Source organism: Coffea arabica, chromosome 1c, assembly GCF_036785885.1.
Source record: "Coffea arabica cultivar ET-39 chromosome 1c, Coffea Arabica ET-39 HiFi, whole genome shotgun sequence".
NCBI classification, from domain to species: Eukaryota; Viridiplantae; Streptophyta; class Magnoliopsida; order Gentianales; family Rubiaceae; genus Coffea; species Coffea arabica.
Genome location: NC_092310.1, coordinates 13,482,478 through 13,498,468, shown reverse-complemented (window position 1 = coordinate 13,498,468; position 15,991 = coordinate 13,482,478). Strand labels below are relative to the sequence as shown.

The 15,991-nt window shown below is 37.4% G+C and overlaps 1 protein-coding gene across 1 annotated transcript; it reads left to right on the top strand.

Annotated features, from left to right (window-relative positions):
* Positions 1-524: 524 nt before the first annotated feature.
* On the top strand, positions 525-4,548 carry LOC113740818 (uncharacterized). Its single transcript, XM_072044801.1, has 4 exons — positions 525-647; positions 3,222-3,283; positions 3,659-3,821; positions 4,150-4,548. The coding sequence occupies exons 1-4, from the start codon at positions 525-527 to the stop codon at positions 4,546-4,548; spliced, it is 747 nt and encodes a 248-aa protein (XP_071900902.1).
* Positions 4,549-15,991: the final 11,443 nt, after the last annotated feature.

The window sequence follows — 15,991 nt, the reverse complement described above, 5'->3', positions numbered from 1 at the left end:
AAAACAAAACAATGACATATTTGTAATTTTAAAAATAACAATATAACTAAAGTAGCTCCTTTAATTCTCAAATTTCTTCATATTTTCTCCCTTTATTCATACCGTTTTGGTATATCGAGAATCTATATATATGCCTATTTTTCAAAATTCTGTCCTCCTCTAATATCTCATATTGAAAAAAAAATGGTAATACTTTGAATTATACGTATCTGTGGCTTCAAAATTAAAGCGATACAATATTGAAAAATTTTATTCATTTATATTTTGTAGGAAATATAGTACCATTTTTGGATAATTCATATGGTGTATTTGCAAATAACATTTTGAACCCCTTTTAATTTGAAAATGACTCCTCAACCCCTTTTTTGGTGAAATAGGATAAATGTTATTTTGCTCCTATGCACAACAATTGCTCATGAAAAAACAAATTCATCCTTGCATCTATATAATGTTCAAATTGATACTTACATTGCAAGGCTAGGGAGGAAAGTGGATCTTTCTTGGATGGTGTCGTGGGTACTAAAATGGATACGGATTGGGAAGAGATGCGGGAGGCGAAAGAGGACGTGGTTGGAGAAGTAAATAGTTGGCATGGTGGTGGAGGCAGTGGAAGAGAAAAGATAGCAAAGCAGAAGACTGGGTCAAGGGTGATAGGGAAAAAAAACTAGCTACTTTTATAGTAGTTGACCACCAGAAACATCTTTTTTTGGGTATAGGTCAAGAGATCGATCCATTTGTCCGAATTTCTTGACCTGCGTTCTTGTCCAAAATTTGCTGAAAATGTCATCAGCGGGTGCTTTCTACTCATTTAGTCCGATGGCAGTTTAGTTCCCTCTGAATTCTCTATTGACCCATTTGGATCCACCCTTCCGCTTAGTGTAGAGTGGGAGTAGATATAGAATCTTGTCTGAAAAAAAAAAGTGGTAAGGGAAAAAGATTTTTTTCCCTGTCAAAACACAAGGGTATTCCAATAAGAAAACTTGACAAACATTAATAGATATTAATCTCTATGCCAGGCTACACATAAGAGCTATATTAATGAGTATTTTTGTGCTTAAAAAGTGGAGGTAGCTCACCTCTTTGTCCAGAATTTTACTTTCTTTAGAAAAAAAAAGGTACTTACAATTTAGTAAACACATTTTATAAATTACGCAATAAGTGTATCTTTTCAGAAGAATTAGAACGAAATACATTTCAAAAATTGTGGAATTTTAAGTGAACTAGTAGGTTATCTATTTAACATAAAATAAGTAAGTAATTAAACTAATTAAATGCAAGAGAGAGAGAACTAATTAAATGGAAGAAACTCGTAATAGAGGAAACCTATGCAAAACGAATATTAGTATATCAGCTTATAAATTGTACTCACGTAAACTAATTGACAATTCCAAAAGCTGGTTGGTAATTACATTTAACGACAATAACAGAAATTTAATATGTAATGAAGGTGATTAAAAAATTATTACTGCTAGGCGGCAATAGAAGAAGTAATTTGGCGCCAATTTTTGAAAGTTAAATTTATGTATTTAACATAAATTGAATATGTGAAAGTTAAAATAAGAAAACGAAATTGCGCATGACATACCAGCTCTATATGGCAAACATTGTACCTTCTTTGTATGGGAAACATACCAGCTCTTTATAGGAAATATTGGTTAAATAGCGGACGGTGGAAAACTAGTATGTTTTGAACCAAATTTTTGTGGCAAACATACTAGCTCTTTATAGCAGCAACTACCGGCCAAGACAGAACTAGTATGGTTTTTATTTCACATAACAATAATGATATGACGGTTTAGGAAAATTTGAACAAACAACGCATACTATACCAGCTCTTAAAAATAAAGTGGCATGTTTTGTAGTACGTTAAGTTTCAGATTTTTTTTTGGAAACATACCGAAAGTTTTATAGGGAACAAGGGTTTAGTAGCGGACGTAACTTGTAACCTAGTATGTTTTCAATTCAATTATAGTATTTAATTTTATTAGTTTTATAACAAAAGTATTACTGCTGGAAAAGCCTCACCAAATCGTGGTCCCAGTCTGTAAAGTATCACTTTGTAGTATAAGACCAGCTCTTTATGGTCTTCCTGCATTATAATAACAGAGTGCCCTTTTTTCCATAAATAAATATATTTATCGGATAATATAAAAAATAAACTCGATTTACAATAAAACTGATGCTCTTTATGGCTCTCCTTTATTATAAGAAAAGAGTACCCATTTTTTCGATTACAAATTTATTTATCGGATTAAATGAAAATAAACAAGTTCTTGAATAAAACGCGAGCTCTTTTTGGCTATCGTCCATAAAATATCCATTTCATGATTTTTCCATAAGCTAATTCGGGGGAGGTTTCTGAGGGTATCCCTTATAATATATGTGTATATAATATTAATAAATTATATAAAAACATAATTACAATTGTTAATATCAATAGATTGTAATCTGCTGCCAAAGTAATTTGGCTTCCGCATAACCCGATTCGGAATACACGCTCCAGTACCGAAACGGGTTGATTTTCCAATATGTAAATCGGGTTTGCCTCCCCTCCACGCCCGTCCCCGCCACATCAATTATCCCACAAAAAGCTTGTCTTACTTGAACTTCTCATCGTTTTTTCTGTTTAGCCCATCAACGCCTCCGCCGTTGTGTAAACACACTGAACAGTGTCGGTTTAAACTTTCCCCCCCCCAAAGTGTGGAATTTCGAGCGTTACAGAGGAAAAACACCAGCTCTTTATGGCATTTACCCAAACATTTGTCAACAGCAGCTCTTTGTGCGTCTTCTCAATTAATGGGTTCGGGTTACGACGTTCGTGGCAGCATAGGAGGAGTGAGTCTGGACAAGTTTGAAGGACGCAACCTTTTGGTTGCCATTTACCCCGTTCGTGGCAGCATACGAGGAGTCAGTGTGGATATGCATCGGACGCGACCTTTTGGTTGCCATTTACCCCGCCCGACCTGTCTACCAAATCTGTGCTACCGGCTTCTACGAGTTGGTTGACGACCACAGGTACGAACTAACCCTCCCTGTTTATCACTGTGGAACCTCCTTTGCTATGCGATTAACGCCCGTAAATTTACGATGTACGTGTAGTTCATGACTGTTCATCTTCCCTTGCTATCGGTGTATTGTTACGGTTCTGATGAATTGACCGTATTGACACATACGTTGGTTGGTTTGAAAAAATGTTACGGATGACAGTTTTTTGACGACAGAATATTGCGTCGTTTGCAGGAGAAGTCGCCACTTTCCCATTTCTGTTCGAACGAACGCTAAGGTTAGTCGGATGTCCAGAAACAGTGGGATATTACACCTGATCTATCATTTTTGGATTTTATGAGGAAGTAGTTTTTGTTTGAAGTTTACTCCATTCTTGGGGCTTTCAGGGATTCACTAAACTGTGCCCAGTAAAAGGAGTTAACCGGTCATGGCCAACGCACAAAAACGGAGTTCACGAACCTCCATCCTCTCCCTTCCAACCGAGGTGCTATCCGAGGTGCTTGCACGTGTCGCGTCTTCTTCATCCGCTGATCTTTTCCGGGCAAAACTGTGGTTCGTTCTGCTATGGATGATACAAACTGGAAGAGGCGTATTCTTGTTCCATTCTGTGCTTTTCGTTTTAGTTTAATGGATCATTTCTATTATTTTGCAGCTGTAAGTTGTTCAACGAAGTTTCCGAGGCAAAGAACATTTACCAGCGGGTGTCCCTCGACAGGTTTGAAATCGTTCCGTGGCCAAAAAACCACAAAGTGTCGAGGTTCTTGAAGAAGTGCAGACAAAGCAAAAATCCAGAAGCCTTGTACCGAAAAGGAGTGGTAAGTTGGGTTGCTTTGGAACGTAAGACGCAATAGTCATGGGAAAATTCGGTAATGTTTTAAATGGAATAGTAATGAACTAACATTCCATAACCATACTTGAGTTACAAAATTTCTACACCAAGCTCACATCATCTCTTTCATTTGAGCTTCAATGTGATTTTGGTCAGCACACTTCACCCAAAAGATTGGCGTACAACAGGTTACTGCAGCTTTGGGCCCCAGTAAATAACTGTTGTCTCGCCGCCACTGTTCTGCCTGCACTTTTAAACTTTTTCGTTACTCATACATTTCGCAAGACTGTAATATCAACCTTGGAACTGCTTAGGTTGATTTTTTTTCGGATAAGCACGAGGACTCAGCATTGGAAAACCTGGAAGAAGCTGCTAATTCAGGCCATGCCGATGCTGCATATGCGTTGGGAATAATTTACATCTTTGTTGGTGGGGACGAGTTAAAGCGCAAAGGTATGAGACTGCTCATGAAATCCAGACTTCTTCAAGGCAGAGTGAATCTTTGCCGTCAGAATTTGCGAGCGCTGCTGAGGATGATATGGGTCAAGAATCCTGTGTTTCTAAACCCAACGCCCATTTGTTGTGCCATGACACATGAGAGGAAAACATCTTCATGGCCTATGCATCCCGATGAAGTGGAGGAGAGTACATGTGAAGGGTGCGCTTGCGATGAAGAAATTCGAGCAATTTGTGCTGCCCTGCCATATCGTTAGTGTGTAAGATTGAATGTTGACAACACATCGTTACGCTTTTTTTATGTTTGCCAACTGAATTGACCGCTACTTCTTACTCTCTTAATATTACTGGTATGAAAACATAAACAGCTTATCTTGGCCCTTGTATGTTCTGACATTTTCTCGACAAAACGCCGTTGTAGACAAACGTGTATGAAATGTAAGAATAAAGGATGATAGTTAGAAGGTAAAGAGGGAACTCCTCAGCAGTGATCTACGTGACGGATACTGTAGTGAAGTGAGAAGTTTACTAAGTACAAACGAAATGGTGGTTGATTAGATACTGCAAAACAATTTACTTATGGAAAAAAGGGTACTCTGTTCTTATAATGGAGGCAAGCCATAAAGAGCTTGTCTTTTAAGACAATGTGATACTACGATGAATAGACCACGATTTGATTTATGAAATTATCCAAAGAAAATTGCTGAATGATTTTGTCAACTTAATTAATTAATTATTATACATATTCATATAATGCATTATATAATTATGCTAATCTTTAATTTTATATTACTATATACACATATATATTATAATTATATGCACATATAAAATACATTTATAAATATATTTAAATAGTAATATGTAAATATATACTATAACAGTATTTATAATATACATTTATAAAAAATTTTAATTAATGTATAATATACTGTATAGTGATATAATATATTAGTATAATTATACAATGCATAACAAAAAATATATAATAATGACATAATTTTCTTTGCATAATTTGATAATCCAAATCGTGGTCCCAGTCTGTAAAGTATCACTTTGTAGTAAAAGACCAGCTCTTTATGGTCTTCCTGCATTATAATAACAGAGTACCCTTTTTTCCAGAAATAAATATATTTATCGGATAATATAAAAAATAAACTCGATTTACAATAAAAGTGATGCTCTTTATGGCTCTCCTTTATTATAAGAAAAGAGTACCCATTTTTCCGTAAACAAATTTATTTATCGGATGAAATGAAAATAAACAAGTTGTTGAATAAAACGGGAGCTCTTTTTGGCTATCGTCCATAAATTATCCATTTCATGATTTTTCCATAAGGACATTCGGGGGAGGTTTCTGAGGGTATCCCTTATAATATATGTGTATATAATATTAATTAATTATATAAAAGCATAATTACATTTGTTATTATATAGATTGTAATCTGCTGCCAAAGTTATTTGGCTTGCGCATAACCCGATTCGAATACACGCTCCAATACCGAAACGGGTTGATTTTCGAATATGTAAATCGGGTTTGCCTCCCCTCCACGCCCGTCCCCGCCTCATCAATTATCCCACAAAAAGCTTGTCTTTCGTGAACTTCTCATCGTTTCTCCTGTTTAGCCCATCAAAAGCTCCGTTGTTGTGTAAACACACTTAACAGTTTCGGTTAAAGCTTTCCCCCCCCTTTCTGAAATTTGGAGCTTTTCGAAAAGTTTTTCGCGGCAAGGTCGAAGAAGAAGTAGATTTATCGCGTTCGCTTCCTCTGTTGCTCAAAGTACTCAACAATTGAATCGCATCCCGGAGCAAGCATAGGCAGTAACATGGAGGCCTGTATGAGTCTTCCAGTGTATGCAGGCATGTGGGTCGACGTAGAAGCTCTCGCTGGTGAGTGTATTGATATCACGGAATATCTGAATGCCCAAAATTTGTTAAATTTGATGGCAAATAATGACAAGTGCTATGATGCGATGGTTAGGGAATTCTATGCTAACTGTAGGGCAAATAAGCAGAAGTCAGTTCTGCGTTCAGTCGTTAGGAATGTAGAAGTGTCAGTGTCTACCGAGGTTTTGTGTTCAGAGTTTGGGTTGGTTGACAGTGGATACACTGTTGACTATAAACGGATTAGCGCAAAGAATGTAGATAAGGTTGCTGTGAAGGGGTACAATGACCTAGAATTTCTTGGAGAGATTAGGCAAAATGGTGACAGAGTTATGAACACGGGGAAAAAAACTAAGTTTTATGCGCCGTATATGAAAGTGTTGCCACGGCTGTTACATCTGATAATAACTCATAACATTTTACCCAAAGCCGGAAGTATCACTTCCATTAGTGCATTAGAAAGAGTTATATTGTGGCATATGTTACACAAACAACCCGTCAACATAGCCAATTTGATCATTGCAACAATGCTCAACAGGATTAGGAAGATTAAGAGCAGGGAGAATAAGAGAACACATCTCCCATTTGGTATGTTGCTGACCAGGCTCTTTAGGCGCTTTAATGTGCCATTCTTGGCTGACCATGTTGACAGAGGATTTTACGCCCAAAATATGGGAGTATCGTACTTCAAAAAACTGGCATTCAAAGCTGAAGATGGTGGTTGGATGTGGAAGAAATCCTATACCTCTGATGCTGTCATTGGTGAGACTGGGGACGCGAATAGAAAAGTTGAAGAAATAAATAAGATGGATAAGGGGGGGAAGTGTGCTGGGGTCGAGGTGGGGCCGGTTGTGGGGGAAAAGGCACACCTTCAAGATGTTGTCATACTGTCTGAACAAACCAGAAAAGGGGCAAGTGTATGTGACAAAGTTATTTTACTCCTTTTTGTTTCTTCTTCTCGATGGCAACACAGGAGCATAACCCAATATTTGTATGACTAGGTTGCGGATAAAGTGACACAAATTTTACAAAGGGTTGGTGCCATCGAAGTGAAGGACTGCGGAATTGAGAAATTGCCATTTCTACGAGATGTAAGACATGCTCTTGCACTCTCATGTAATCCCCTTTTTATATGCTAATACCTTTATTGTCCAGTGTCTACCACAAGCTTCCGGCGTAGCACCTGATGAATTGAAAGAAGCCGTACGCTTTCATGTCAGAGAACTCGTCCCGCAGATGTATGTTAAAGTGTCGGTATTTTCTTTGGCTAACACTGATCTCGCTTTCATCTGATTATTGTAATCATGTCAATCATTGTTCACAGCTGTGTGAGTACACTAGATAGGCAGCATCTCTTTGATATTACAAGAGAAGAACTGGAGGAAGTGATGCTTCAGGACACACTAATCAGTGACAAAGTAAGTTTTTTATGCGATTGCACAGGCCTACCTTGTTCACTAATCTCGCTAAAAATTGTCCACTCGATGTTGAATGTTTGAATTTGTTCCATTCTGTGAAGGTTGTGACCCAGTACCTTCACTTACTCCAGAAAGAATATAAGCAATTCGTTTTCTTCAATCCTATGTTTTGGGTACGTAACGAAAATTATTGTATGTGCTGTTGTGCCTTGCAAAATGTGGACCTAATACTTGCTTCTCAATCACTTGGTTGTAGCTTAAATGCGTGTTAGACTATCCATGCATATCTCCCGCAACCAAAAAGACATTCGTTGATCAAAGCAATGACGACTATCAGTCAAATCCTGAAAAGGTAAACATTAGCTATCATTCTCGCCTTAACATTCTTATACAATATGAGTAGCAGCTGCATGTTAGTGGAATTGGATTTAGCCTAACATGCCTTAGCTTTTAACACATTCAACATTGCTTGTTGTATGCGATTGCAGATTTTTTTCCCAATCATTTATTCAAATCATTGGTTGCTCATGATTGCACATGTCAAGGACAAACAGGTGTACATTGTTGATTCTATGGACAATTACAAAACCATCTACCAAGGTTTGATGCAATCTGTGGTGAGTATACTCCAAAAGCGTACCTTAGCTTCGTTTCCGAAGAAGGTAACATTTTTCTAACATTCGAAACCTGCTGTATTTATTTCCTTTTTTAGGAATGGATTTTGATGGAAATTTTCCACGAAAATCAACCCTGGACATTTATTCTTGTAAAACACAAACTAAAACAGACAGACGGGGCGAGTTGCGGGGTTTTCACTTTGAAGTTTGCGCAATGTTGGGCAAAGGGGTGTCGGCCAGAATTTGTAAGTGCACACATTGACAACCCCTTGTGGCAAGCTGACTCTATTGCGTCTGACATTGTTTCTGAATGTATGTACAGCTTGATGTTGTCATTGCTAGAAAATTTATTGCCTGGGAGATCGCTTTGGGTAAACTTGCGGACCCATTCGCTTATGCTGCTTTCCTGATAGAAAATAAACAGGCACATGAGGCTGTAACCAGAGGAGATTTGCAAGATCATGCTACCAAGGATGTGGGCCATCAGGAAACAGGGAACGGTACATTATGTCTCGCCTTTACTGTAATTGGTTCGTTGCATATGAAGGCAATATTAAATTTTAAATTCTTTAGGGCTGTAGCAAATTATTGGTACGAAATTAATCATTGTATAAAGGAAACCATAAAAAGTGTATGTACCTCTGTTCCGATGCATCTCCTTGTGACACCATTGTAATAAATCCTCGGCCCCAGAACTTTGCTTTACACTTTCCATTTCCTCTTGTTTGATTTCTCATTATGACATTCAAATTTGATCTCACATGCACAATCCATGTGCTGAAATGCTGTATGCCTTCAATTTTTCCCCAGCCGAAGGTACAAGGGTGAAAAAAAACCCGCCAGAACTTGCGTCCAGCAATGATTCAAAGAAGAAGCTTCTTATTCTTGATTTGAATGGAGTGCTTCTGGGCAGTGCATTTACAAGGATGACCAGAAATCGGGACTTTAACTTCAGACCACATTGCCGTGAATTTTTGCAGGTCTGTCTGTCATATTTTGAGGTCGCTGTTTGGTCATCAAAGCTAAGGTATCCGCCAACCTATATTTCAATTACTTGATTAACTAGAACGTCCACAAGTTTTTCTGTTGTTCCCTTAATTCAAGACAGTTGTGTTTTCTGCAGCCACAACATTCAACCAGTGTTGGACAGTCTATCCAAAAAAATGAATGAACGTTTGGAGCAGAGACTGTTATTTGTTTGGGTGAGATGTCATTCACAAATTACTTCGATTGTGTGTAGTCAGTCCGTGTGTAAGACTTCTGATAAATCAAAGTCGGGAACAATCAATATTGTGCAGGATCAGTCGCGGTGCACTATGACACAAACCAGGCTTAGGGAAAATCCAGACAAAACGGTGATGTTTAAGGACCTGAAACGTGTGTGGGGAGAATATAAGTCGTACAACAGCTCTAACACGATATTAGTCGATGATTCTCCGTATAAATCCGTCCTTAATTCTGTAAGTGCACCATACGGGAACTGATCGTTATGTTGTATATGTTCCAGTATGCACAAACAACATGATCAGGCCTAACTGTTTCCATATTACTCGTTCTTCAGCCGTACAATGCCATCTTCCCCACCTCTTATACATGTTACACTGTAGAAGACAATTATTTGGGTAAGACCTGGTCTTTTTGGCTTTGAAATGTGGCTTTTGCTACGGAAGAGCATCCGTTCAAAGATTGGCCTGACACAAAACTTATTTGCAGATCCTGAAGGAGATTTTGTAGGACACCTGAAGAAATTGGCCCGTGCTGATAATGTACAAGATTTCATTAAGCAAAACCGTTTTGGACAATCACCCGTAACAGAAGGCAGTGTGGATTGGAACTTTTATGTTAATGTTGTCAGCAAGCTTGGACTGCAGAACACAGCAAAGCAAGTGACGCGCAAACGGGAAGCCCCAAACATATATCCTCCGGAGGTATTTAGATGCATTCATGTTCAGGACTATGTTGACAATAGTTCATTTCGTTTTTTTGATAGCTAAAATTGCGTCTGATCATATGCACAGACCAAGAAAAAAAGGAAAATTTGAAAGCATGAGGAAGATCAGTTTATGGGCCGTTCACTGTACGGAAGCTTCTCCAAACCATTGGAAGGAGAGAACCTATCTTCTGATGGGACACACAGGTTAAAAACTTTTGTGCTTTAGTCAGACACTGGGTCTGTCTAATTCATATATGTTGGTACTACTTTCTTCCCTTCTGTTTTTGTTTGCAAAGGGCCATCGCTGAGTTTTTTTATGCAAATTCTAAAAATGTCGAAGTTGGGAATGACGTATGTTGTATGCAGGTTCCCGAATGCACATGAGGAAAAATTATCAGATAAAATTTGTAATTGCTGTCAAATGCAGGATGCGTCAGCCATATACTTCAGACCACATTGGCATGTAGTAAGTTTAGCCTGTTCTCATTCTAATTGTTTGTTGGCAACTTATCGTCTAAACATTAAGGATCTAAATGTCACTCACTAAATCTGCCCGTCTGGTTAACCTCTCGGATACGTGCAATACTAACAGTTGGTCAGGGAGCAATGGTTGACATTAATTGAGCTAGGCTCCTTGCTTTGCGTCTGTACCAAAATAAAGTCCAGCAATGGAATCTTCAAACCCAACACGAAGTCTGTATGAGTAATGTATTCCTTTAGCTAACCCCTGGTTGAATATGTACTTCGATAGGGAAAATTAGCTGCTGGACTAGGAGCTTAAGATTGCCTCACTTTTGAATGGGGATGTCTATGCTGCTGACAGGCTTGGAGAACTTACAATACATTTCTGGGCCTGTATTGATGCATTCGTTGTACAAATTGGAATACGTTATTGAAGGGATGCACATGACGCAGGCACAGATGTTTCCCATCATGCAAATATATATGTCCATATATTTATAATATATATGTGTATGTAGTAATAATATATTATATAATTATATTTGTTATTACAAATATAGTAATATATACTAAAAATTATACTTATTAATATATAATATTCTCTAGAATTATAAAAAATATTAGTACAATTACACAGTGTATTAAATAAAAATATATTATAATTTTTTATATAAATAAATAAACTAATTCTAAATTTTTTGGGCGGTCACATCCGTAATGTATCACTTTCCCATAAAAGGCCAGCTCTTTATTACCTTCCTCCATTATAAGAACAATGCACCCATTTTTCCATTAATAGATTCATTTATCGGATAAAATATATGATAGCTCGTTTTGCAATAAAACCCCAGTTTTTATGGCTTTTCTCCAATATAACAACAAAGTACCCTTTTCCATAAAACAATTTTTTTATCCAATAAAATTAAAATCAATCAGTAAATTATACTAAAATGTATATTATAATTTTTTATATAAATAAATAAACTAATTCTAAATTTTTTGGGATAATTTCATAAACCAAATAGCGGTCACTTCCGTAATGTATCACTTTCCCATAAAAGGCCAGCTCTTTATTACCTTCCTCCATTATAAGAACAATGCACCCATTTTTCCATTAATAGATTCATTTATCGGATAAAATATATGATAGCTCGTTTTGCAATAAAACCCCAGCTTTTTATGGCTTTTCTCCAATATAACAACAGAGTACCCTTTTCCATAAAACAATTTTTTTATCCAATAAAATTAAAATCAATCAGTAAATTATACTAAAATGTATATTATAATTTTTTATATAAATAAATAAACTAATTCTAAATTTTTTGGGATAATTTCATAAACCAAATAGCGGTCACTTCCGTAATGTATCACTTTCCCATAAAAGACCAGCTCTTTATTACCTTCCTCCATTATAAGAACAATGCACCCATTTTTTCATTAATAGATTCATTTATCGGATAAAATATATGATAACTCGTTTTGCAATAAAACCCCAGCTTTTCATGGCTTTTCTCCAGTATAACAACAGAGTACCCTTTTCCATAAAACAATTTTTTTATCCAATAAAATTAAAATCAATCAGTAAATTATACTAAAATGTATATTATAATTTTTTATATAAATAAATAAACTAATTCTAAATTTTTTGGGATAATTTCATAAACCAAATAGCGGTCACTTCCGTAATGTATCACTTTCCCATAAAAGACCAGCTCTTTATTACCTTCCTCCATTATAAGAACAATGCACCCATTTTTCCATTAATAGATTCATTTATCGGATAAAATATATGATAACTCGTTTTGCAATAAAACCCCAGCTTTTCATGGCTTTTCTCCAATATAACAACAGAGTTCCCTTTTCCATAAAACAATTTTTTTATCCAATAAAATTAAAATCAATCAGTAAATTATACTAAAATATATATTATAATTTTTTATATAAATAAATTAATTAATTCTAATATTTTTGGGATAATTTCATAAACCAAATAGCGGTCACTTCCGTAATGTATCACTTTCCCATAAAAGACCAGCTTTTTATGACCTTCCTCCATTATAAGAACAATGCACCCATTTTTCCATTAATACATTTATTTATCAATCAGTTCTCTAGTAAAACCCCTTTTCCAATAAAACACCGGCTCTTTATCGATTTCCTCCACTATGAGACAGAGTACCAATATGCCATACTTACTAATTCACTTATCGGATAAAATTTAATTGAACACGGTTTGCAATAAAACACCAGCTATGTATGGCCACTTTATTTGTTCGATAAAATCGGATCGATATTATACTTGAGTGTCATTTACCCGTTAGCATAGAATGCAAAGCAAGAAACTAACCTATTGCAGGTTAAAAGTCCGTGTTAAGACAAATTGTTTCGGATACGTCAAGACACCTAATTCATAAACTCTCGCGATACATAACTTTAATTACCACAAATCAAAAATTTCAATCTTTTTTCATTTATTTCTAATGACTGCATACCATGGATCACTGTACGCTACTCATAACCACCCACAAATCTTCTCTTAACTCTCGACCACATGAAGATTGTGGTACTCGTTATCCCCATGGCAAGGTCTCCCCGCACCACCACCGGCGAGTTTGCTCGGTTGAACTTTGCTTTCCCTTCCTCTAATGAAACTCATAGATACACACCAACCGCTTGCCTTGCTATGGCAGCTTTTGGACTCTCTGTCTCCGTCTTCTACATTTTAGGCTACGACGACGTCCATCCGACTATGACACCGCCTAAAACATGGCCCTTTCCACAAAATGCCGCTACTTTGTCTCTCTATCTTGCCACCTTCATCGAACCTCAACTTTATTCATCTCCAACCTCCTGTGCGTGTTCGCTTTCCGCATAATTTGATGACGGACAACGTTGGCATCATCCAGAACCAAAGACAGTGCTACTTTGCGCCGCTCCTGCTCCGAATTGTACTGCACCGATAAATTTGTTACTATCTCCATCGTTCGCAACCAATGCAAGCATACACACTTACTGTTACAGCATACGACGCCATTCCTTTTTCCTTACCTGATTCCATTTCCAGCTTCCAATTCCACTTGATAACATATCCATGTACTTCAGCATCAATAACCCACAATCCCACCTGCATTACAAACCATAACCACATTTTTAGACAACCGTTGCTGAACTATGGAAAAAACTTCCAAACCTATGCACATGCAACTTACGCATTCCGTTGCTGTGGACATGTGGCTGCAGCTTTTATTTTGTACAGCCAAAGGCATGACGAATACTGCCCCTCCAAACCATAAGTCAGCGCTGCTTCCAACCTTTCAATCTGACGGCCATACAAGAAAAACATATGCAATTTTAAGTTTACTGCCACCAATTGTAAAGGTGATGGTCGTGTTCATGAAATGTTTGACAAACCAACTTAGTTTACCACTGTCTCCACGGAGCTGCGCCTATTCATTTCCGTTTGCTCGTCTCCTCTCATTGAATCATAAATTAATACTTCTTCGCTTCCCATGTCCACCACACACATATACCAATGCTCATCGTGCCACATTGGCACGAATATCTGAAGCATAGCAGCGGTTAGTTAGTCATCATCATGGCAATCTGTATCTATTCCATTATGCTACATAACAGGGCAGCTGCTCGTACCTTCTCACACTTTTTTATATTACCTCCTACTTTACATTCCTGTAGATATGTACAGTACAGCTCGTCTGCTGATTTGTTGAACTCCAAAATCTCTTGCTACAACACGACAGTAAAATATGACATTTTAATATGAATGTACGTACTCACAAGCCCCCAACTTTGGCCGAACACTTGTACCTGAAACCAAATTGGCATGAACCACCATCACATTGACTGATCGTCAGGACGCCTTTGCTGCCGTGCTGTTTTCATCGCACAATAGCAATTGATTATCTGCACCAAACTCAAGTCACATCACTTCGTCCTCCGTGAAACAGTCCACACAACACCACCCAATTTCAATCCCTCGATTTACTCACATCACATGCCATGGGTTTTTCAGGAAGCAACGACGCCATTGCATCCCGACTTGCTGTCTGCCCCTTAATTGACACCAGTACTTCCCTGTCATTACAACAGCGTACATTAATCTTTTCCCTATGTGTATTACGGTTTCATAATCTACAAACTTGATATCATCATTTTCAATGACTCGAGTTAAAACGGCTAGACTAGGTTCGGTCTTCCTCACTAATACAACCAGCAATCACGGTTTCAATGACTCAATCGGTCCTTAGGGTCATTGAGTTAGCCTAAGGCGGTTATGTACTCACCATAAGGGTCATTGAGTTTTCATTGTACTTCCATTCTCAAACTTCTGGAATACTCACCTTTTATTCTATATGCAACCATGTTACCTACCCTTGCTTTTTATATAAGGTGGCATGATTGACAGCACACAAATTGTAAGTTTTGTGCTCACTTGTAAACCAATTTTAACTGCTTCGAAGATTTTCGTTCCTATGCCCTCTCCCCTATGGGGATAATCATACTACATATTTAGTCAACCTTATAATTGCAAATACTTTTCTGTCCCCTTTCCCATTGCAATTTCAAATAAAGGATAAAACAAAATAGAACTGTTGATTTAACAAATCCATGATCCAGTACATACCCTTGCGACAGCTGAGTGTCAAACAAGAACTTCAGTATTTTTGCTCGTCCCTCACTCAATTTTTCCCCGATAGATGCCAGCCTCGTTTCCTGCTACCACAAAAATATGTCATCTTTCATTGTCTATAATTTCCCATACTTTAGTAATTCTAGAACGTTGGAATACTCACCTTTGCCAATAAAGCAACGATCTTCGTTTGACACTTGTTCATCACACTGCTATCCATCTGTACATAAAACTACAATTTATACTTTACTTTTCTAATGCTAGAAATACCTTGGCACAAACCGATGCATACCTTTATTCTTTTACCTTGCCTTCTGTTTTGTTTGTCTTCCCCCACAGGCTTCTCCGTATTGCCCATCCTTAGTCTCTTTCTACTCCTCCACTTTGTAATTTTCGATGCACTCTTTTCACCCATTACAGTACTATTCGTAGTGACTCTATCATTTTCACTCCTGCTTTTGGACCTAACATCTGGCGTTGTAGGACTCAATTTATGTAACTCACTCCCTCTTTTAACATTACCGCGCCAATCGTCCTTCTGCCCACCCTCCACACCAAGTGCCCGGTTTGTTTTGCACACCCTTCCACTTTCATACATGCTCCTCAGCCTTTCAAAACGACATTCAATCATTGCTTCCATTCTACCAATACTATCCTTCACATCTTTATTACCACATTCAATTTCAATCAGTCTTCTATCAATGTCTTCTCTACAGCTTATGTTATTGTAAAACTGCA

What these genes read in the sequence shown, in the direction of transcription:
- LOC113740818 (XM_072044801.1), top strand. Translation starts at nt 525, where the DNA reads ATGGATACGGATTGGGAAGAGATGCGGGAGGCGAAAGAGGACGTGGTT. An exon ending in CTGTTCGAACGAACGCTAAG is followed by an intron (nt 3,284 to 3,658) that starts GTTAGTCGGATG and finishes ATTATTTTGCAG; the next exon opens with CTGTAAGTTGTTCAACGAAG. An exon ending in CCTTGTACCGAAAAGGAGTG is followed by an intron (nt 3,822 to 4,149) that starts GTAAGTTGGGTT and finishes GGAACTGCTTAG; the next exon opens with GTTGATTTTTTTTCGGATAA.